We start from the raw sequence: 25,029 nt of genomic DNA on the forward strand, positions 1-25,029 counted from the left end.
CTCCTTCACTACTATTTATAATATTTTGATTCTAATGGATACTGAAGATAAAACTAAAGAAAATATGGATAAATTGAAATCTTCCTTAATCAATATTTCACAATAGTCTTCATTCTTTTGAATTATCTAAATCAACATAATTATGTTTCCTGAATATAAAAAGCGAGCAGAATTTTTTTTGAATTGAACACAATCAGTTGCAAATCTGGCAGATCTCAAAAATCACTCTGAACGCAAACTGCTGCTTCGGTAAAATCACCTTTACAATTAATTGAAGCTGTGCAGTTCTTTTTAGAATCTAGTAGAGCTACTGTGACAGACATCACATGCTAAATACTGCAGTGGTCATGTATTCTAAATTATCAGTTTTTGTCTGGTGACTGTGATGCAATGCTCTTACTGTTTGAACAAATATCAAAATAATGTGAAAAATTTCACATAAACTGGTGTTAATTCTCCAATAACATTGGCAAAAGTGAGAAGTTATAACTTGTATTTGTCTTCAATCATTTTAATTAGTGTTTGTTCTCACCTGGTGTATGGTATCATTAAGCAAAATTGGCATTTTTTAAAATAACTGACACTTTTTCTGTTTCGTCGCTGAAGATTCTTATCGGAGCTATAATTACAATGGGGGCTGCTGACAGAGATGGTCGTCTTCGCCCAGGAGATGAGTTAGTTTATGTGGATGGAATATTAGTTACTGGAAAATCTCACCGTTATGTGATAGATCTGATGCATAACGCAGCCCGAAATGGCCATGTCAGTCTGACTGTGCGAAGAAAGATTCTGTCTATAGGTAAGTACTGCATAACTGTACTAAGAGGAACGGTTCACGTGCTTTGTGAGTGTAAACTTTGAGTTAAATCCTGGTTTTGAATAAACTTAAAAATTACTCACCAATTACACTAAATTCTTTCTAGCTGTATGGGACAGGGTTATGCAATTCCCATGGATATCAAAAAGCAGAAGCAGCAGGGCTGCCTGTTGCTTCAGAAGTACAATTAATATGTTTCTTATAGATCTAAGTGTTGGTGCGTGGCCAAGTGGTTAGGGCGTTCGTCTAGTGATTTGAAGGTCGCTAGTTCGAGCTTGACTGAGGCAGTGTGTGTGTCCTTGAGCAAGGCACTTAACCACACATTGCTCTGTGACGACACCGGTGCCAAGCTATGTGGGTCCTAATGCCCTTCCCTTGGACAACATTGGTGGCGTGGAGAGGGGAGACTTGCAGCATGGGCAACTGCTGGTCTTCCATACAACCTTGCCCAGGCTTGCGCCGTGGAAACCTTCCAAGGCACAAATCCGTGGTCTCATGAGACTAACGGATGCCTAAAGAAGATATAGATCTAAACAGTCTTCTTTAGAGAATTCTTAAAATACTGTAACTTTTGGTCAAATAATATCAGTATGGGTCTTAGGACTCCAGAATTACAGGGAAAATGTTCAACAAACTAAAACATCTTGTTTATGATACGTAACAGTACTAGATTTCTTTTCCTGCTCCATCACGGTGCATGTACTGTGGGATCGTGTGAAATGTTAGTAGATCCGCTTCAAATTCTTGCCATTTATCCTTCACTCCTTCCTACACAATAAGGGTCAGGAATTTCAGGAATGCTATGTGAATATGGAAGACCTGACATTGCTGGCTAACCTCTGGACAGTTTCCTGATTGTGCTCCATGTTATGTTTTGAACTCCAGAAAATAATCAAAAGAAAAACATGGGAGCCCAGAATATGCATGCACTTAGTTTTCTTTAGTGGGGCACTCACATGTGACATGGTGGTGTAATAACATATGCCATTCACGTGCCTTTATGTATAACCCGTATTGAATTACTTAAAGAATGCTTAATCAAACAATATATTTACAATATTACTGAAATACTAAATACACAACCATTCTCACTGCTTAGCTATAAACTCCAACTCAATATAGACTGTATTTCAACTCATATATGTAATATACTGCTCTCTAGTCATATAAACAGTATACTACAGCTACTCTATAGACATTCACAGCATGGTAATTTTAAATTGTCCCATTCAGGCCAAAAGATTTAATTGCTGTGGAAGCTTTCTTACTAACGTCCTTCCTGACAAGGGAGATCACTCTGCTAGATAGGTGAAACATGTGGCTGTCAACCAATCTCAGGTTCTGGGGCCTCCTCCATGGTGGTTGTAGGACTTGACTCTAGCACTGCAAGAAGTGGTTCTAACAGCTCTGAACACCTTTTCTCTCTAACAATTGACTTTGCTCTACTCAACTGATCGATGCATTGTCTCTAGCTGACATCAGACACAATCTCTGCTGGGTAAGAGAGTGGTCCTTAGTCTGTCCTTAAGCTTTCCAAGTACCCACTTTTGATTATAGGTGTCCCCCGCTTTTCGAACGTTCACTTTATGAAACCTCACTGTTATGAAAGACCTACATTAGTACCCTGTTTTTGCTTTCAGAAGGCGTTTTCACTGTTACGAGAAAAATTCAGCGCGTGAAAAAAATCAGCGCGCGATAAAATGCAGCGCGCGCCCCGAGCAGTCACTCTCCCCGGATTCGGAATGGCATTCTCGCCAGCATTGCTTTAACACGAGCCTGTGAGTAGTCGTTTGCAAGATGAGTTCTATGGTGTCGGGAAAGCCTGAAAGAACTCATAAGGGTGTTACACTTAGCGTAAATCTAGACATAATTTAAGCATTTTGATCGTGGTGAACAAAGTAAGGACAAAATGAGTTTGGCTTGTGGAAGCTGACGAAGATGATGTTGAAGAGGTTTTGGCATCTCATGACCAAGAACTGATAGATGAAGAGCTGATGCAATTGGAAGAGGAAAGGATAACAATCGAAACCGAATGAGTACGACTTTAGTTTTGAAAGGGTACATCGGTTTCGGGCATATTTGCAAGATTCTTTGAGTCCTTACAAAGAACTGTATGATAGAAAAATGCTCGAGGCTCAGCAGTCAAGCAAGCCTTCCACATCAGCTACAGCAGACAACGAACCTCGACCTTCGACATGGAGGCGGGCAGTCATAGGAGAAGATGAGCTGCCTGCCCTGATCGACGATGAGATGACACCCCTGTGTCCCACCACCCCAACACCCGGGCCCCGGACAGATACTGTACGGATTCGCGGAGAATGCAGCAGTGGCCAGGAGGCACACAGCACAACTTCAAGAAAAAAACGGAAATAAACATGCTAATTAATTAGGTGCCGCCCCACACATAATTGTCAGCCCAGATCAGAGGCGATGCAGAGGTGTGCTTGGCGCTGTCCTGATTCTGGTAAGTGATACTACACTGTACATACATTATTTCTACTTGATATAGGCTGTGGATTTTTACGTATTATTTGGTATGATTTGGCTTCATAGTTTAAAGGTTACTGGAGAGCGCTTGTGCCGTGTTCTTGCCAACAGCGCTTGCATGAGATTTTCTGCCGACGGCACTTGCGTGAGATTTTCGCTACGGAGATCTGTGCCGGCAATGATTGTGGAAAAGTATTTCTACTTTATATAGGTTGTGTATTTATCATATCATTCCTGCTTTTACTATGTCTTACTGTTATTTTAGGTTTTATGTGTTATTTGGCATGATTTGGTAGGTTATTTTTGGGTCTGCGAACACTCACAAAATTTTCCCATATAAATAAATGGTAATTGCTTCTTCGCTTTACGACATTTCGGCTTACGAACCATTTCATAGGAACGCTCTACCTTCGGATGGCGGGGGAAACCTGTACTTCTGAAGTCCCTCACCAGGACTGTTTGTCCAGGTGTGAAACATTGAATCTCCTTGTTTGAGAAGCCCTCAATTTGTCTCAGCTGTTTGTCATGTATACTCCTTCTAAGATTGGGTCTGTGGATATCAAGGCATGACCCAGGAACAGCATAGCTGGTGAGTTGTTGCTTGTGGAGTGTGCTGCATTGCAATATTCAAGGAGGAAATAGGCTCGCTTCTGATGTGTTAGTGTAGTGAGTTCTGTTGACATTGCTTGCAGTGCCTTCTTTAGACAGACCTTTCCACCAAACAATTTATAGCTGGATGGTACAATGCAGATATAATATGTAATTCATTTTCAGGAATGACTGAAACTTATGCCACAAACTCTGGTCCATTGTCACTATGTGTTCTGGAACAACAGTTCTTGAGAAGAGCCTATAGTGGAGGCTATTGGGAACATTTCTGGCCACCTTCTAGCTACATCCACTACCACCAAGAAATTTGTGCCCATGAATGCCCTGGCAAAATCCAAGTGAATCCCCTCCCAGGGAAATGCAAGCCATTCCCAAGGATGAAGAGATGCTGCTCTTGTCATCTTCCGGACCTGTTGGCATCCCAAACAGTGTGTGGCAAGCTGCTCGATCTGTTGATCTATCCCAGGCCACCAGACAAAACTTTGAGCCAATGCTTTCATTTTGACCATGCCGAGGTGACCAGCACATAGCTCCTCCAAGACTGTAGCTCTCAGCTTGGATGGTGTAACAACTTTCAATCCTCACATAAGGCATCTGACAACGAGGGCAAGTTCACCTACGCTACTAAAAGTAGGGTAACTGGAATTTATGCCACACATTCCAATTATTTTGGGTTGCCAAGTGGACCTGAGAGAGTGTGGGGGTTTTTCTGGTTCCCTTTGGATCAGCTCTGCTATAAAAGGGAGACTTTTGATTTGCATTATTTTCACGTGGACTGCCCTCTTCTGTAAATTTTTCAGGTATTTCCTGCTCCCAGGACAAATGGGACAATCCATCAGCATTTCCATGATTAGTTCTCTTAAATTTAGAAACATAGAAACATAGAAAATAGGTGCAGGAGTAGGCCATTCGGCCCTTCGAGCCTGCACCGCCATTTATTATGATCATGGCTGATCATCCAACTCAGAACCCAGCCTTCCCTCCATACCCCCTGACCCCTGTAGCCACAAGGGCCATATCTTACTTCCTTTTAAACATAGCTAATGAACTGGCCTCAACAGTTTGCTGTGGCAGAGAATTCCACAGATTCACCACTCTCTGTGTGAAGAAGTTTTTCCTAACCTCGGTCCTAAAAGGCTTCCCCTCTATCCTCAAACTGTGACCCCTCGTTCTAGACCTCCCCAACATCGGGAACAATCTTCCCGCATCTAGCCTGTCCAATCCCTTTAGGATCTCGTAACTGTGGCCTAAAGAAACACAGCCCATCTCTGGAGTCATTCTGTTGCTGTTAGTGGATCACTCTTCTGTGGATTGAAAATGGGCACCAGTGGGTGATGATCAGTAATGAGGGTAAACTTTCTCCCATAAAGTACTAGTTGAAACATTCTACACCCCAAAACAGACTCAGGCCTCTGTCAATCTGTGCAGAACTTTTCTCTGCAACGATAAGGCAACGCGATGCAAAGGTTATGAGGTATTCACTACCATCACTCATAACATGTGACATGATTGCACGTATACCATAAAACAAGCCATCACAGGCAAGCCTCACTGGACGATGTGGATCATAATGTATGAGTGAGAACAGTGTCTGACATCACTATTGCTTTTACCTTTTGGAAAGCCACCTCACACTGCTTTGTCCAATGCCACTTCTTCCCAATCTGTCATAACGAGCATTAGAATATTAGAAAGTTTTTGACAACAACAGGCCATTCGGCCCAACAAAGCTCCCACACTCCTATTTACATAGTGTGTTGAAATAACTAGCAACACACACTAAATGCTGGAAGAACTCAGCAGGCCAGGCAGCATCTATAGTAAAGAGCACAGCTGACGTTTTGGGCCAAGACCCTTGTGCAGGACTAGAGAAAAAGAGTTGTAGATTTAAAAGGTAGGGGGAGGGGAGAGGGAAACACAAAGTGATAGGTGAAACCTGAAGGGGGAGGAATGAAGTAAAGAGCTAGGAAGTTGATTGGTAAAAGAGACACAGGGCTAGAGAAGGGGAAGTCTGATAGAAGAGGACAGAAGACCTTGGAAGAAAGAAAGGGGGTAGGAGGAGCACCGGAGGGAGGCGATAGGCAGGCAAGGAGAAAAGGTGAAGGAGGGAGTGGGGAATGGTGAAGTAGATGGGGGGGGGAGCATTACTAGATTATCGGGTTTAGATTTGGAAGTCTCTAATATTCTCAACTACACAACTAGGTAGTTTGTTCCATGTGTCCACAGCTGGCTTCCTGAAATACTTCCTGATGTTAGTCTGAAATCTCTCTTTAACCAGTCTCCACCTATGGCGCCATATCCTTGATGATGGATTAATTTTAAAGTAGCAGCTGGCATCCACCTTACTTATACCCTTAATGATTTTGAATATTTCTGTCATGTCTCCTCTCATTCTACATCTTCTTAGACTAAAAAGATTTAATTCTTTCAATCTTTCTTCATAGCTCATACCCTGCAGACCTGGAATGAGTCTAGTCACCCTTCTCTGAACTCTCTCCAAGGCCTTCACATCTCTCACACGATATGGAGACCAACATTGTACACAATGCTCAAGGTGTGGCCTTGCAAGCACATTATACAGCTTAAGGAGAATGTCTCTGGACTTGAACTCCACTGAGTGCATTATATAGCCCACATTCTATTAGCCTTCCTAATTACTTCTGTGCATTGTCTAGATGTTGATAGTGATGACACCGAAATCCTTGTCATACAGTGCACTTTTAACTCAAGCCACCCCCCTCTGATAGTATATTTGTATCTAATATTTCTAATTCATATATGCAATACTTAACATTTACTTACATTACATTTTATCTGACCACATCTGGATTTGGTTTAGATCTGACTGCATTGATTCTGCTGCCTGAATGTTATTAGCCCATCCCCCTAATTTTGTGTCATTGGCAAACTTTACTAGTTTATTTGTTATGGGCTTATCCAAATCGTTAATGTAAATTAAAAGCAGCAGTGGCCCCAGAACTGATCCCTGCGGAACCCCATTGTTAACATTTTCTAGGTGTGAAAATGATCCTCTCATCATAACTTGTTGTTTTCTTTTTTTGAGCCAGTTCTACACCTATTTGCACACCTCATCCTGAATCCTTAACTCTTGTAATTTGATTATTAACCTCTCACGGAGTACCTTGTCAAAAACCTTCTGAAATTCCAAGTAAATGATATCAATTTCTCTATTTTTATAATAAATTTTTGATGCCTCTTCATAGAACTCCAGCATATTAGTAAAACATGATTTCCCCTTTCTGAACCCATGCTGGCTTTCTGCTAACATGCCTGTTCTTATCATCTGCTTTTCCACCTCATTCTTTATTATTGTTTCAATTGTCTTACCTACAATATATGTTAAGCTTACTGGTCTGTTCTTACCAGGGTCAGTGCAGTCACCCTTCTTATATACCGAGATGATGTTAGCTCATTTCCAGTTCTTAGGGGACCTTCATCAGTCTTCAATGACTTTTGAAAAATACATCTTAGCATGAGTTCACAGGGTGGAGCACAGTGGCACAGTAGCCATGTTTGGCAAGAGCCAGTTATAGTAATTGACAAATTGAAAAAGGACAGAAACTGTGATACATCATTTGGCCTTGGGGCATTCACCACTGCTTGAAATTTTTTCAGCGTATTTGTGTAATTCTTGTGCATCAATGGTGTGACTACAGTAAGTGATGCTTGGCTTGAAGAATTCACACTTTTTGCATCTTGCTGAGACCACAACGTTCTAATCTTTTAAAGACGGTCTTGAGGTTTTGTAGGTGTTCCTTGTCATCCTTACCAGTAACAATGATGTCATTAAGGTTACATTGAATGCCTCAGCAGCCTTGCAGGACCTGGTCTGTAGCTTTCTGCTGGAGTGTAGGTGCAGATGATACTCCACAACAGTAACACAATTTGTTTGACCGGGCAAGTTTCTAATTAGATGTTGTTGCAATATTGTTCAAGCTCATTTTCATTCCTGACTGCAACTCAAATGCATCTCTGGCTGCTGTTTCCATTGATTAGCAATTTCAATTGTTCTTTTAAATGTGAGTTGTGCTTTAGGCAGGATCTATTTTTGAATGCGTTCTTGTAAGATTTCACAAACTAAGTGATCTCTCGGTGCATCATTAAACCCATCACTGAAGACAATGCTCAGACAATTTCTTCTATTCAGCCATGTAAGCTGAAATGGACTTCCCTTCTCTTTGATTCCACATGAAACCTAAAGCACTCTGCAATTAATTGTGGTTTCGGTTCTCAATGTCCCTTCATCATGTTCACAATATCAGCAAAGCTCACTTCAACTGGCTTGGTTGGAGCAGTTAAACCTCTAAACAAACTCTGTGCTTTTCCACTATTATACTCAGCAACACTGGCAATCATTTTTCATTTGCTGTTTCATTAGCTTCAAAATACCACTCAATTCATTTAGTATACATCATCCAGTTACCTGTTGTGTAATCAATCACATCTATCTTTCCGATATAGCTTTTTTAAAAGTTTATTATTATTACCCAGTATCCACTGTTTATAAACCCATGAATTTTGTTTGTTTTCTGCTACTTTTAACTCAACCATCTCACCCCGCTTCCAAAAAATCGCGAGCTGTGTTTATTTTAAACTCAAACGTTTTGCTGTACTTCAACAGATAGGTAGTCATCTCGGATTAATTTTAAAACTTCCTTTCGCCACTGTTATGTTTTGTAACTCCAGAAAATAATCGAAGGAAAAACATGGGAGCTGGGACTACTTAGTTTTTAGTTTTTCTTTAGTGAGGCACTCACATATAATGTGGTGGTGTAATGACGTATGCCATTTGCATACTTTGCATACTAATAAATTATGTAAGCAAACGAAGAATGCTTAGTTAAATAATATATTTACAATATTACTCAAATATTACTGAAATATTAATACACTACACTCCTGAATTAAGTAGCAGAGTATCAACAAGCTGTAGGCCTCTGGCAGTCTGACTGAGCAATCTGTCTACTGAATGTGCACAAGGTTACACTTGGTACGGAACATCTATTCTAATTCTTTGAATGGACTGGAACAGCTGGGAAGAAGAAAGCAAGAATAAAGTAGTTCCTATTTTTGTATTAATTGAGTTTGATTTAACATCTTGAATTCTTTGTATCTTTAAAAATGTTAATAACCTTTACATTATCAATTATCTTCTAAAGGTTCTGAATGTAAGCCGCAATAAGTGTTCAAATTCTTTAAAAGCCTTGTTTAGCCAGTAAGCCTGGAAGTGTAGCTTTTCTAGCTGTCAAAATGTCTTTCAGCAGCTTTATCAAGTGAGCTACTTCTGGCCCATCTGGGCAATGCCATTACTTCACACTGGGTGCTCTCTCGAGGCCATTTTTGATTGACATGATACTTAACAGCAAATTACCATCAACAGATTTGCAAAAAATAAATCTGTGGTTGGTGTCTATGTCAGTTTGAGCCTGATGGTTCATTCCTGGAAGTAAGCATTGGGTTATAAAGTGAAAAAAATTGTTGTTGGAGGAAATAGCATTCATTACAATACTGCTTGTCTACTGACAACACTGTGCCTGCCAATCTGCTGTCAGCAAGTGAATTATTTTACAGAAAACAAACTAAACAAAATATCTGTATGACTTTAAACAAATAGAAATTATGACTGCAATTGCAGCAAGTTTTCTTGATAAAATCCTTGTGATTTTTCAGCAGATTCTTCTGAGTGGAACGTAGTTGTTCACAACCACCATGCATATAGGCAATTTCCATCAGCAGCATTGTGACTTCTATGCAAGTTAGAAAAGATGTAGATGGTGCAATATTGGGTGTACATATCTTTAAGACCAACTGGTGACTATACCTTGCCAGTAATATTTCAGTAAATAACAAGGCAGTACCTGTCTGTTTATGCGAAAGTCAGGCGTTTTAAAAATGTCATCCCTCATTATATGCTTCTTTTGATAAAATACCCATGTTTTTAATTTGAATTATCAACTACTTTCCAGAATTGATTTGAAATTACCTCCATCTTGGCCCTAAAAGACAATATGACAATATGTGGCTTAATGTTATAGGCGTAGTGTCTGGAAGATCTACCGAGAAGTAAAGCATCTTTTGAGTTTTATCCCTTCAACTAATTACCACTAGGATCAATGTGAAATTAATTCTTGTGATCTTGCAGTTCTGAGTTTCAATTTTTTAAAATCCTGTTTTCCCTTATTTTAATAGACCATATTGATTTTGTTTCTCAGGTGGGCCATGTTCAGAAAATGGCCGAAGTACAGGATCAGTATCCACGCATCATAGTTCTCCGAGAAGTGATTTTGCCAGTCTGTCAAACAGCATACAAGCCCCTCCCACTGGTTCCTCACCTGCAGAGAGTTTGGTCAGTCATGCTGTTCAAGCAAATGATGTAATTATACATCGTAAAGAAAGTGAGGGCTTTGGCTTTGTGATCATTAGTTCATTAAATAGGCCAGAAACAGGTGCAACACCAGGTAAGTGTAATTTTAAGGAAAAATCCTAAACTGATGCTTTCATCATTTCTTCATTGACACTTCATTTTTTACCACCAGGAGCTCCCACTGGAAGTATAGCAATTCATTATAATGAACAATTTTAGTTATCTATTTCTATCAAGAGGTCAGTTACATATTGTTAAGAATAAAACCTAAAGCAAAACAACTTAAATTTATAATAATTGTAAAAATAATCAGCAAAATTAGCTTTATTGATTGGACGCAAACAACAGGAATTCTGCAGATGCTGGAAATTCAAGCAACACACATCAAAGTTGCGGGTGAACGCAGCAGGCCAGGCAGCATCTATAGGAAGAGGCGCAGTCGACGTTTCAGGCCGAGACCCTTCGTCAGGACTAACTGAAGGAAGCAACTTCCTTCAGTTAGTCCTGACGAAGGGTCTCGGCCTGAAACGTCGACTGCGCCTCTTCCTATAGATGCTGCCTGGCCTGCTGCGTTCACCAGCAACTTTGATGTGTGTTGCTTTATTGATTGGACATTTGCTTTTGAAGTTAACTTTACAGCAAGACAAGCATTTGTTGTCTTTGAACTGGGTAATTAATGAGACTATTTCAAAGGGAATAAAGCACAACATGAAATTACTAGATTATCATTCCTAAGGGAGACAAAGAGGATCCAAAGGATAACTTGTTTTCTGATTTTCTCTTTAAAGGAACCATCCCATCACTATCAAACAGCTTTGCAGCAATCAGTTCATTCCAACATGATGCCATCTTGTAGAAAGGACATTTAGATTAGCTTTGGGTGTTATTCTCTGATAAAGTAGTCGCTTTCTTCTCCTACTTAGGAAAAGATGTGTAATGTACTTGAGAACTGAGCGAGAAAGGTAATTAAAAACAGATTATACTCAAAATTGTCAGGGAGCATCTGTGAAAAGTAAAACAATAATGAAAAAGAATTCTTCGAGGTAGAGTGAAGGTGATCTACACTCACTTCATTGCAATCATACGACTGAATACTGGGAGAATTGAATAGTGTGTTTATGAGAACCAGGGTTTAGAGGAGTTTAGTCAAGATAGTGTTGGGAAACAGTAGGCTTTTGATTGCTATTGATTAATAGACTCAGCCCCAAAATGAATACAGGGAAGTTGTGGAAGGAAAAGGGATCAGTGATCAACCATGCAAAGAAGAGAAAAGAACCCAATTGAGACCAATGAAATTTTCCAGTTGCATAGAAAAAACAGCATTAATGCAATTATCAAGCTCCTGGAAAAATGGTGAGGGCGGAGTTGGAACACCGGAACCCCCTTACAACATGCAAATCAAACTGACTAGGGGGATTTCAGTGGCTCTGCCTGAAATCCCACAGAAATTATATCTAGACTCAGTAACTGTAGATAATTGTTTCCATAAAGCATCTCATGAACAAAGCAGTCTTGAAATACACAATATCCTGATGTAGAGTTTGAGCCAAAATATTGACAATTGCTTTCTCCCATTTTGTGCTGTTTGATCTGCTGACTTCCTCCAACAAGTTGTTTGTTGTTCCAGGCTCAAGCGTCTGTAGTCTCTTGCATCTCTGTAAAATACACAGCAAAGATGGAACAATACTGCTATTTATATAAATTACTAAGTGACTGCTAGTGTAACTCAGAAGTAGACAAAGGATCAACATACACCAAAGTTGCTGGTGAACGCAGCAGGCCAAGCAACATCTATAGGAAGAGGCGCAGTCGACGTTTCAGGCCGAGACCCTTCGTCAGGACTAACTGAAGGAAGAGTGAGTAAGGGATTTGAAAGCTGGAGGGGGAGGGGGAGATGCAAAATGATAGGAGAAGACAGGAGGGGGAAGGATAGAGCCGAGAGCTGGACAGGTGATAGGCAAAAGGGGATACGAGAGGATCATGGGACAGGAGGTCCGGGAAGAAAGACAAGGGGGAGGGGGGTGACCCAAAGGATGGGCAAGAGGTATATTCAGAGGGACAGAGGGAGAAAAAGGAGAGTGAGAGAAAGAATGTGTGCATAAAAATGAGTAACAGATGGGGTACGAGGGGGAGGTGGGGCCTTAGCAGAAGTTAGAGAAGTCGATGTTCATGCCATCAGGTTGGAGGCTACCCAGACGGAATATAAGGTGTTGTTCCTCCAACCTGAGTGTGGCTTCATCTTTACAGTAGAGGAGGCCGTGGATAGACATGTCAGAATGGGAATGGGATGTGGAATTAAAATGTGTGGCCACTGGGAGATCCTGCTTTCTCTGGCGGACAGAGCGTAGATGTTCAGCAAAGCGGTCTCACTCTACGCTCTGTCCGCCAGAGAAAGCAGGATCTCCCAGTGGCCACACATTTTAATTCCACATCCCATTCCCATTCTGACATGTCTATCCACGGCCTCCTCTACTGTAAAGATGAAGCCACACTCAGGTTGGAGGAACAACACCTTATATTCCGTCTGGGTAGCCTCCAACCTGATGGCATGAACATCGACTTCTCTAACTTCCGCTAAGGCCCCACCTCCCCCTCGTACCCCATCTGTTACTCATTTTTATGCACACATTCTTTCTCTCACTCTCCTTTTTCTCCCTCTGTCCCTCTGAATATACCTCTTGCCCATCCTCTGGGTCACCCCCCCCCCCGCCTTGTCTTTCTTCCCGGACCTCCTGTCCCATGATCCTCTCGTATCCCCTTCTGCCTATCACCTGTCCAGCTCTCGGCTCTATCCCTCCCCCTCCTGTCTTCTCCTATCATTTTGCATCTCCCCCTCCCCCTCCAGCTTTCAAATCCCTTACTCACTCTTCCTTCAGTTAGTCCTGACGAAGGGTCTCGGCCTGAAACGTCGACTGCGCCTCTTCCTATAGATGCTGCTTGGCCTGCTGCGTTCACCAGCAACTTTGATGTATGTTGCTTGAATTTCCAGCATCTGCAGAATTCCTGTTGTTTAGTAGACAAAGGATATACATTTTTTGATTTTTCCCTCTTGATGGAGCTGGGGAGCAATCTGAGCCCTTGATCTTGTGATAGTTCAGATATATTTGGAAAAGTTGTAGGAAAACAGGATGGTGAATAATAATAAACAAGTAATATAGATTTGTTTTGCAAACCTTCTCTTAAGTCTTTAAGACTAATTAATGATATTACTTTGTTGTGGATCATGAAATTAAGACTAATAACAATACTTCATTGGTATACCCCAAATATAAAGCTGAAAGGACTCACAAACCTAATTCACATCAATGACCATTAATTGATCGATACCTCTGCTGAAATTCAAACTAATAGAGCATAAATCAAGGCATCTACTCTTATGACAATAAAACACCTTCCGGTATCTTTCTGCGATGTTTTTAGGAGATCTTAGTCTTGTTGAAAGAATAATCTTTTGCCATATATAGCAGACTTCAGCTTACTTAGTCTCTGGAAACCTGTTCATATTTCTCTTGTCATGACTGTTGAAGTTAAAACAGTTTCAATTAGTAGATGCTTAGAGTTTTCAGATTGGTGTTTATTTTTTAATTTATCCTTTTCCTCTGTTTCACTTTTCTCTAATCTCTACCCTACACATTGCATCAATTGGACAGAAGACTGTGACCCCTGTTCACATGATAGAGTATAGTCACTATTAGTTCATAGAAGATGTACTTATTCAGTGACCCCACAATCATTAAGTGTTCTGTGCTGCTGTGTACCAAAAAAATTGTGTGTTTATGAGATATGATCAATTTGCAGTGATACTAACTATATGGACTATATCTCTGAGAAAGCATATGATTAATTTTATTACCCTATTTTATTGTCTATATAGTGTTGGTATTTCAGTGTTAATCATTTGCAAGACATCCACTCTTCAATATTTGCAGTGAATTTATATGTTCATTCTCAATATGTATTGCATCACTAATACAGAATAACTGTTCATGCAAACGCTGAGAACTAGCTGATTTTTTTTTTGTTTGTTTGTGATCTATACCTAAAAACTCTAATCGAATACAAGATGGACTTGACAGTGGATGCCAATGGTGAGCTGTGGCAAAGGCCTCATGCATAATTAACCAGAGGTTGCATATCTTAATAGGTTCAAAGTTTTGTCATCTGGCTCTTCATTTTGTAGTCAGGGCTGGTGGAAGGTAGATGTGGGGGTGGATGCAGTGCATGGAGATTGGAGATCATTGATGGATGGACATTCTGGACGAGTCCAGGGACACTGGTTGGTGGCTTGGGTTGGAATCACGATACACAAAGCATAAAATGGAATTGCATGGAAACAGGCCCTTTGGCCTTATTCATCAATGCTGACTGAGATACCTAATTATACTAATTTCATTTTCCTGCATTTGGTCCATAACTCTCTTTGTTTTTTTATACTTGCCAAATACTTTTTAAATGCTGTGATTGTAGCTGCCTCATGTGCAATATACCCATCACCCTCTATGTGGATAAACTTTCCCCTCAGATTTCCTTTAACTTGCCTTTCCTCCTCCTCTTACCCTGCACCTATGGCATCTAGTTTTGGAACTAGATACCTCAAACTTTGAAAAAGGAATATGATTGTCAACCATAAAGTTTCATAACTTTACAAACCTCTGCAAGGTGACCCCTTAGTCCCTTGTGCTCTAGTGAGAACGATCTCAACCTATGCAACTAAATCCTTCCAACCCAGGCAATATTCCAGTAAATCCTTTCTACATTTTCTAGCACTACTAAGAACATGGTGAATAGAACTACACACAATATTTTCAAGTGTGGTCTAATCAATGTCTGATACAGCTACACCATCTCTTATAATCAGTAATCCTGTCTATAAAGGCAAGCAAACCAAATGCCTTCTTCACAACCTTATATACATGTGTCACTATTTGCAAGGAGCCATGGACTTGCACCCCAAGTTCTCTCTGTTCACTAATACATCTGAAATCAGTGCTGTTTACTGTCAGTATTAGATGACCCAAAATGCATTACCTCAGACTCATCTCGATCAAATTCCATCTTCGCTTAACCTTCCAGCTGATCTACATAAGTCCCTCTTTATCCTCGGGTAACCATCCTCACTACCTACATCAGCAAACTATTTACTTATTCAGAGATACAGTGCAAAAACAGGCCCTTTCAGCCCAGCAACCCACCTGTTTAAACCTAGCCTAATCATAGGACAATTTTCAATGACCAATTAATCTACCAACCAATATGTCTTTGGATTGTGGGAGGAAACCAGAGCACCCAGAGGAAACACATGTGATCACAGGGAGAACATAAAAACTCCTTGCAGATGGAGCTGGAATCGAACTCCAAACTCTGATGCCCTGAGCTGTTATAGTGTCACAATAACCACTACACTACCATGGCGCCCTATCAGAGGTTTATAAATGGTTGAGTTTTGAGCGGTCAACTAGAATGGGAATTCAAGTTACCAGGGTGGTTTGGGATGGTGGGTGAGGGATGAGAAAGCTTTGAAAGGTCATTGGGAGAGCCAGGGTGCCAGTACTGTGGAAAGTTTGAATGGACATTTGTAGATGGTTGCTTGATGGGATGGATGAATGGCATGTAGTAATTTTGATTCATTGTTGTCATTCTGTGTTGGTAATAATTCCGTTATGATTTTAGCTTACTATTGAGAAATGAGGGCAATGAATGCTGTTAGTATTTCCAAGGAGGATATTACTCACTTGAGCATGACCAGTGGAGTTGTTCAGTTAGCAGCAACCATTTTGGCTGAAATATACCTCGAGCAGTATGGACCCACAATAGATAATGCAGAAGCAAGGAAAATAAATTGTTAACTTGTGCTTTCAGCTTCTTAATAAAGCAAAATAACGTTAGCCCAAGCAGTATTTTTACATATCAGGGTTATCATTAACATATGAAACCTCGTTACATATTACATAATTTTCTAAAAATGCTGTATAATTGAGAGGTTATACAACTGTGTTCTTATTTAATCATTTATTGCAGAAGACAGCATTGATTTCCCAATCCTAATTGGGAAAACTGTGCCGAGCGACCATAGTATTTCTGATGAAGGTATGTCCACGGTGCTATTGGGTAGAGAATTCCAGTATTTGGGCAAGCAACAATGAAGAACAGCAATATACAGTATATCCAAGTGAAAGAATTAACCCTTGTCTCAGTCTTAAAAAAGTGTACCTCCTATTCTGAGACTGAGAACTGTGGTTCCAGAATCCATTGTGATAGAAAACAGCCATCCTAGACCCAACCTCTAAGAATTTTGTAATTTTTGATGAGATTTCATTCTCCTAAATGCAGGAGAATACATACCAAGTGCACACAATCCCTCCTGCAGCAGATCTGCCAATGCTGGAACCATTCCAGCAAATCTTTTCTACACTCCCTCCATAGCATGTACATCCTTTCTTAAGTAAGGAGACCAAAATTGTAGACAGTACACCAAGTGCAGTCATTGTAAGACCCTGTATAATTACAGAAAGACTTAAGCATTTAATACCCCTTGTGTTAAAAGTTAACATTCCATTTGGCTTCTAATCACTTCTTGCAGCTACAACTTGGAAGGAAGCCTGCAGCTGATGGCCTTTCCGTGCCCTGCTCGTACTTGATGATAGAGATTGGCTGAGAGAATAACAGAAGTGCATTTTGTAGGTGGTACACATGTTCCCATTGTGCATCAGTGGTGAGGGAATGAATGTTTTAAGGTGATGGAAGGGATCAGTGGTGGCACCCAGGATTAATGGTGACACAAAATCATAAGAATGCCATTGAATATCAAGAGCAGAAAATTAAACTTATTCTTCTGGGACCAAGTCATTGCCTGGCATTTTGTAGCATGAATGTTTATTAACATTTATCTGGCCATGCCTGAATGTTCTCTAGATCTTGCTGCAAGCATGGACTGCCGCATTTTCTGAAGAATAATGAATGGAATTGAATATTGTGCAGTCCGAGTACATTGCCACTTCTCATATTGGATAATACAGCATGGAAATAGGCTGTTCTGCCCAATCTAACCATATCAACCACAACATCCTCTCAGTCCCAGTTCCCACATTCAGCCCATAACCCTCCAAACCTCCCCTACATGTATCTATCTTAAATGTTGCAATTGTGCCTGCCTTAACCACTTCCTATGGCAGACCTGTCCAGGTAATTACTACCCTCTGTGTAAAGAAGTTACCTCTCAGTTCTCTTTTATATCTCTCCCCTCTTGTATTTGTGCCCTCTGGTTCTGTGCTTGCCAGCAATGGGTAAAAAGCTATGGCCATTCACCTTGTCAATACCTCTCATAATTTTCTGAACTTCTACATGGCAACTCAGGCTTTCTAGTCCAGGCAGCATCCTCAAAAATCGATTCTGTTCCTGCTCCAGCTTGACGATACCTTTCCCATAACAGGGAAACCAAAACTGTACACGATATACTAGTGCAGTCTTAAGGTGTGGAATCCTTGTGGGTAGAGCCAAGAAACTGAAAGGGTAAAAAGACTGCAATGGGAGATATATACAGGCCTCTGAACAGTACTAAAGACTTGAGCTGCAAATTACAGAAGATAAAAAGGCATGTCAAAAGGGCAGTGTTATGATAGTCATTGGATATTTCAATATGCAGGTAGATAGGGAAAATCAGGTTGGTACTGGATCCCAGGAGGGAGAATTTTTAGAATGCCTACAAGATGGCTTTTTAGAGCAGCTCATGGTTGAGCCCACTGGGGGGATAGGCTATTCTGGATTGAGTGTTATGCAAAGAACTAGAATTGATTAAAGAGCTTAAGATAAAGGAGCCTTTGGGAGACAGTGATCACAGCATGATAGAATTCACCTTGCAATTTTCAGGGGAAGAAGCTAAAATCAGATGTATCAATATTACAGTGGAGTAAAGGGAATTACAGAGGCATAAGAGAGGAGCTGGCCAAAGTTGATTGGAAGGGGAAACTAACAGGGAAGATGTCAGAACAGCGGTAGCTGAAATTTCTGGGAGTAATTCGGAAGGAGCAGGATGTATACTGTACTTCCCAAATAGGAACAGTGTTCTAAAGGCAGGATGATACAACTGTGGCTGACACAAGAAGTCAAAGCCAACATAAAAGCCAAAGAGAGGGCATGTAAGTACGCAAGAATTAATGGGAAGTTAAAGGATTGGGAAGCTTTTAAAAACCAATTGAAGGCAACTAAAAAAGTCACAAAGAGGGAAAAGATGGAATATGAAGGTAAGCTAGCCAATAATATTAAAGAGGATAGCAAAAGTTTCTTAAGGTACATAGAGTTAAAGAGAGATGAGAGTAGATATCAGACCACTTGAAAATGATGCTGGCGGGTTAGTAGTGGGGATCAAGGAAATGGCAGATGAACTGAATAAGCATTATGTGTCAGTCTTCACTGTGGAAGACATTAGCAGTGTGCCAGAAGTTCAAGAGTGTTGGTGCAGAAGCGAGTGAGGTTGTCATTACCAGGGAGAAGCTGCTTAGGAAACTGAAGGTCTGAAGGAGATAAATCACCTGGACCAGATGGACTACACCCTTCTTCTAAATGCCATTTTCACCTCCCTGAATACCTGAACAGCCACTTCGGTGAACTGTGCATTTGTACTCCAGATCCCCCTGTTCCATTACAGTCACCAGTCCCCTTCCATTCACTATGCTAATCCTACCCCCGGTTTGACTATCCAAAAAGCATCATCTCACACTTATCTAAGTTTAAATTGATTTCTCCATCTTCCCAACTGATCAAAATCTCATTGTAATTCATTGTAACCTGCTTTATTATCAACAAGACCCCCTAATTTGGTATCCTCAGCAAACTTGTTAATCATACCATGTACATTCGTATCCAAATCATTTACAGAGTAAATGAATTACAGAGGTCCCAACACTGACCCCTGGGGCACACCACTAGTCACAAGCATCCAGTCAGAGAATCAACCTTCAAGCCTCACTCTCTGATTCCAATCATCAAGCCTATTCTGTAGCTCTTCCTGAACCCCAAGAAATCTAACCTTCCAGATCAGCCCGTCAAAGGCCTTACCAAAGTCCATATAATCAACATTCTCTACCCTACCCTCATCTTTCCCCTTTGTAAACTTGAAGATTCATTGGACATGACCTTCTAAACACAAAACAATGCTGACTATTCCTGATCAAGCCTTGACTATCCAAGTAATGGTAGACCATGTCCCTCAGAATTTCCTCCGGTAACATCCCTACTAATGAAGTCAGGCTCATCACTCCTTTATGGGTCCCTGCAGCCCTTTGTGAACATGGAATGACATCAACCACCCTTCGTGGAATTTCACCAGAGGCTAACAATGAAGCAAATATCTCTATAAGGGTCTTTGCAAATTTTTTTCCTTGGCCTCCCATAAAGTCTGGGGGTGCACTTAGCCAGGCACTGAAGATTAGCCCACCTTAGTGCGCATCAAAGCTACAAATGCCTCCTTCTTCTTAATATGCATATGGTCCAAAGATTTCACTTCTTACTGCCTTCATTTCTTTGTTGGTCATGATATTCTCCTTAGTAAACACTGAGCGGAAATAGACATTAAAAATTTCAGTCATCTTCTGCATCTCCACACATACGCAGTCCCAATAGTCTTTAAGAGGACCTAGTCTCTTGCTAGTCACCCTTTTACTGTTACTATAACTGAAGAACATCTTAGGATTATCTTTAACCCCACCTGCCAAATCGATCTCAAACCCTCTTTTTACCGTCCTATTTTCCTTCTTCAGCCTGGTCTTAAAGATTTTAATATTTGTCAAGTGGTTCATTGGTACCCAGCTGCCTAAATGTAATGTGCGTTTCCAAAGCTCCGATATCTCTTGACAACCTGGGTTCCCTGAGCTTAGACTGTCTACTCTTCATCGTAACAGGAACATGCTGCTCTGGACCCATTCACCCCTTGTAAACCTTCCCACTTACCATAAACACGAGATATTCTGCAGATGCCGAAAATCCAGAGCACCACACAAAATGTTGGAGAAACTCAACAGGTCAGGCAATGCTTATTAAAGGGAATAAACAGTTGACATTTCACTCTGTGACCCTTCAACTGAACTGGAAAGGAAAGGGGAAGAAGCTGAAATAAGAAGGTGGGGGAGGGGAAGGAGTACGAGATGGCAGGTGATATGTGAAGCCAAGTGAAGGGGGATGTGGGTGAGTGGTTGGGGAGGGGGGGATGAAGTGAGAAGGTGGGAGGTAATAGGTAGAAAAGGTAAAAACTGAAGGAGGAGGAATCTGATGGGAAAGAAGAGTGGCCGATGGGAGTAAGAGAAGGAGGAGGGAACCAGAGGGAGGAGATGGACAGATGAGGATAAGAGAAGGAGTAAGAAGACAGCCAGAATGAGAATAGAAAGAGAGAAGGGTGATGGGGAGAAATTACTCAAAGTTAGAGAAATCAGGTTGGAGGCTACCCAGACAGAACAAAAGGTATTGCTCCTTCATTGTGAGAGTGGCTTCATCGTGGCGGTAGAAGAGGGCATGGACTGACATATCAGAACAGGAAGTAGAATTAAAATGGGTGGCCACTGGGAAATCCCACCTGTTGAGGCCCATGAAGCAAAGGCACATGACAAAGCGGTCTCCCAGTCTACACTGGGTCTCTCGCTACACTGGGAGGACCAGATACAGTAGATGACCCTGACAGACTAGCAGGTGAAGCATTGCCTCAGGAAGGTAATCTCTGCAGTCCCTAGTATGTGTACAGGCTGGCTGGTTATTAAATTGCCACTTGTTCAGTGAGCTATGATGTACAGATAAAATGAAGAGAATGTTATTTGGGAATCATTTCAGGTTATAATTGTGGGCGGCACGGTTACGTAGTGTGGATGGCACAGTAGCGTAGTGGTTAGCACAACACTTTACAGTTCCAGAGACCTGGGTTCAATTCCTGCAGCTGCCTGTAAGGAGTTTGTATGTTCTCCCATAACCACATGGGTTTTCACCAGTGCACCAGCTTCCTCCCACAGTCCAAAGATATACTGGTTGGTAGGTTAACTGGTCATTGTAAATTGCCCTGTAATTAGGCTATGGTTAAGTCGGGGTGTTACTGGATGTCGTGGCTTAAAGGCCCAGAAAGGCCTAATCCATGCTGTATGTCAATAATAATTGTTCTTTCTTTTTAAATCTTTTTATTGAGTAAGTATACAAAAAAGGTAAGCCATATAAACATTAATACAATGTTAAAGTATAATAAAATTCCAAAAGATATCAATACCAAAAAGAAAATACTACAAACAATGTAATTTAAACATAAGAAACCAAGATAACATAATAGTATACTAAATTTTATATATATCAATGGAAAAAAAAGAAAAAAAAACCCCAAAAAAAAAACCCACCGTGCAGCTAACTAAAAGCAAGGCAAAGCAATGGGCTAACTTGAAACCAAACAGAGTTAAACTTAAAATCACGTCCTCAATCCCGACCTCCATTAAAAACAGTGAAAAAAAAACAAGAAGGGTAAATATTACATTAAATGAAAATATCGAATAAAAGGTCCCCAAATCTGTTCAAATTTAAATGAAGAATCATAAAGGTTACTTCTAATTTTCTCCAAATTCAAACATAAAATCGTCTGAGAAAACCAAAAAAAGGTAGTTGGAGCATTAAGCTCTTTCCAATGTTGTAAAATACATCTTTTCGCCATTAAAGTAAGAAATGCAATCATTCTATGGGCTGAAGGGGAAAGATTACTAGAAATTTTAGGTAGTCCAAAGATAGCAGTAATAGGGTGAGGAGAGATATCTATATTTAATACCTTAGAAATAATATTGAAAATATCTCTCCAAAAAGTTTCCAAAGTAGGGCAAGACCAAAACATATGAGTTAAAGAGGCTATCTGTCCCGAACATCTATCACAGAAAGGATTAATATGCGAGTAAAAACGCGCTAACTTATCTTTGGACATATGTGCTCTATGAACCACTTTAAATTGAATTAGGGAATGTTTAGCACAAATAGAGGAAGTATTAACTAATTGTAAAATCTGCCCCCAATCATCCACAGAAATGGTAAGCCCCAATTCCTGTTCCCAATCTACCCTAATCTTATCAAATGGAGCTTTCCTAAGTTTCATAATAATATTATAAATCATAGCCGATGCACCTTTCTGACATGGATTAAGGTTAATTATCGAATCTAAAATATATGTAGGAGGAAGCATTGGAAAGGAAGAAAGTATAGTACTTAGGAAATTTCTAACTTGTAAATATCTAAAAAAATGTATTCTTGATAAGTTATATTTATTAGATAATTGTTCAAAAGACATAAGGGAACCATCTAAAAATAAATCCAAAAACCGTAAAATACCCTTAGTCTTCCAAGTTTGAAAAGCGCGATCCGTAAAAGAGGGAGGAAAAAATATGTTACCTAAAATAGGAATCGCTAACCCGAATTGATTAAGATCAAAAAATTTTCCGAATTGAAACCAAATGCGCAAAGCATATTTAACTATCGGGTTAGAGACCTGCTTAAGACGTTTCGAATCAAAAGGGAGAGAGGAGCCTAAAATAGAACCAAGTGTATAACCCTGAACAGATTGTAATTCCAATGCTACCCATTTAGGAATAGATAGTATGTCCTGGTCAAGTAACCAAAATTTCATATGTCGAATATTAATAGCCCAATAATAGAATCTAAAGTTAGGTAATGCTAAACCTCCATCTCTCTTAGCTTTCTGTAAATGTATTTTACCCAGTCTCGGATTCTTATTCTGCCAAATAAATGAAGAAATTTTAGAGTCAACTTTATCAAAAAAAGATTTTGGAACGAAAATTGGTAATGCCTGAAACACATATAAAAATTTTGGCAAAAAAAACATCTTAACCGCATTAATACGACCAATCAAAGTTAAATATAAGGGAAACCATTTAGATGAAAGTTGAGTAATATGGTGTATTAATGGTAAAAAGTTAGTCTTAAATAAATCTTTGTATTTACAAGTAATTTTAATCCCAAGATATGAAAAGTAATTATTAATCAATTTAAATGGAAATTTATAATATAAGGGAAGATGTTTAATCGGAAAAAGTTCACTCTTACTAAGATTTAATTTATAACCTGAGAAAAGACCAAATTGTGCTAATAACTCTAAAACAGCAGGAATGGATCTCTCAGGATTAGAAATATATAAAAGTAAATCATCAGCATAGAGTGATAATTTATGGGACTTTAATCCCCGAGTTATCCCAGTAATATTTGAAGATTCTCGAATAGCAATTGCAAGAGGTTCTAATGCAATATCAAATAATAGGGGACTAAGAGGACAGCCTTGTCGAGTACCACGAAAGAGAGGAAAAAAAGGTGAGTTTAAAGAGTTAGTACGAACCGAGGCTACAGGGGAGTAATATAACAGTTTAATCCAGGATATAAATTTCAAGCTAAAATTGAACATTTCAAGCACCTTAAATAAATAAGGCCATTCTACTCTATCAAAAGCTTTCTCAGCATCTAAAGAAATAACACACTCAGGAACATTTTGTGAGGGAGTATAAACGATATTTAACAATGTACGAATATTATAAAAAGAGTAACGACCTTTAATAAAACCCGTTTGGTCTTCCGAAATAATAGAAGGAAGTACTTTTTCTAGTCTATTTGCTAATAACTTAGAAAAAACTTTAGAATCAACATTTAATAAAGATATTGGTCTATAAGATGCACATTGAGCAGGGTCTTTATCCTTCTTTAGTATTAGAGAAATTGATGCTCTATTAAAAGATTCAGGAAGTTTACCAAGTTTCAAAGAAGCCTCAAAAACCCTACCGAGCCAAGGAATCAATAAAGAAGCAAAACATTTATAAAATTCAACGGTAAACCCATCAGGGCCAGGAGCTTTCCCCAGATTCATAGAAAAAATAACATTCTTAATCTCATCCATTGTAATGGAAGTATCTAATAAAGAAGACATATCCTGTGAAATCTGAGGGAAGTCTAACTTATCTAAAAAATCATTCATATATTTAGAATCTCGAGGAGACTCTGATTGATATAAAGAAGAATAAAAATCACAAAAGGTTTGATTAATCCCCACATGATCCAGTATCAATCGATCATTTTGGTTATAAATCTGATTGATTTGAGATTTAACATAATTAGATTACAATTGATTAGCCAGCAGCTTGCCAATTTTGTCACTGTGAACATAAAAGTCACTTCTTGTTTTCTTTAATTGGTTTACAATCGAGGACGAGAGTAGTAAACTGTGTTCCATTTGAAGTTCAGTTCTTTGTTTGTATAACTCCTCAGAAGGAGCCATAACATATTTCTTATCAATTTCTTTAATCTTGTCCACAATTGCCATCTCCTCCTGCTTCTGTTTCTTCCTCAAAGCAACAGAATACGAAATAATCTGACCCCGAATATAGGCTTTAAAAGTGTCCCAAAGAGTGTTAACCGAAATATCTTCTGTATGGTTAATTGTAAAAAAAAGCTCAATCTGTTCATTCATAAAATTAACAAAGTCCGAGTCCTGAAGCAACAGCGAATTAAAACGCCATTGTCTATTATTTGGTATATTGGCCATAATTTTAATAGAAAGCTTAAGTGGAGCATGATCCGAAATGGTTATAGAATCATAATCACATTTAATCACTGAAGGAATAAGACGAGAATCAATGAAAAAATAATCAATTCTTGAATAGGAATGATGAACATGTGAAAAGAAGGAAAAATCTTTTTCCTGAGGATGCAGAAAACGCCAAATGTC

The 25,029-nt window shown here is 39.7% G+C and overlaps 1 protein-coding gene across 12 annotated transcripts in view; it reads left to right on the forward strand.

Annotated features, from left to right (window-relative positions):
• Positions 1 to 25,029, forward strand: part of magi2a (membrane associated guanylate kinase, WW and PDZ domain containing 2a) — a 600,063-nt gene that overhangs the window by 523,448 nt on the left and 51,586 nt on the right. For all 12 annotated transcript variants that reach the window (XR_010021125.1, XM_063072811.1, XM_063072812.1 and 9 more), the window contains 2 exons: positions 607 to 799; positions 10,147 to 10,392. Coding sequence is in view for 11 of the 12 variants with exons in the window: in XM_063072811.1 (XP_062928881.1) it covers positions 607 to 799; positions 10,147 to 10,392 (439 nt within the window). In the remaining variant the exon portion in view is untranslated. The remainder of the gene's footprint in view (positions 1 to 606; positions 800 to 10,146; positions 10,393 to 25,029) is intronic.

Source organism: Mobula hypostoma, chromosome 20 (genome assembly GCF_963921235.1).
Source record: "Mobula hypostoma chromosome 20, sMobHyp1.1, whole genome shotgun sequence".
Classification (NCBI taxonomy): Eukaryota; Metazoa; Chordata; class Chondrichthyes; order Myliobatiformes; family Myliobatidae; genus Mobula; species Mobula hypostoma.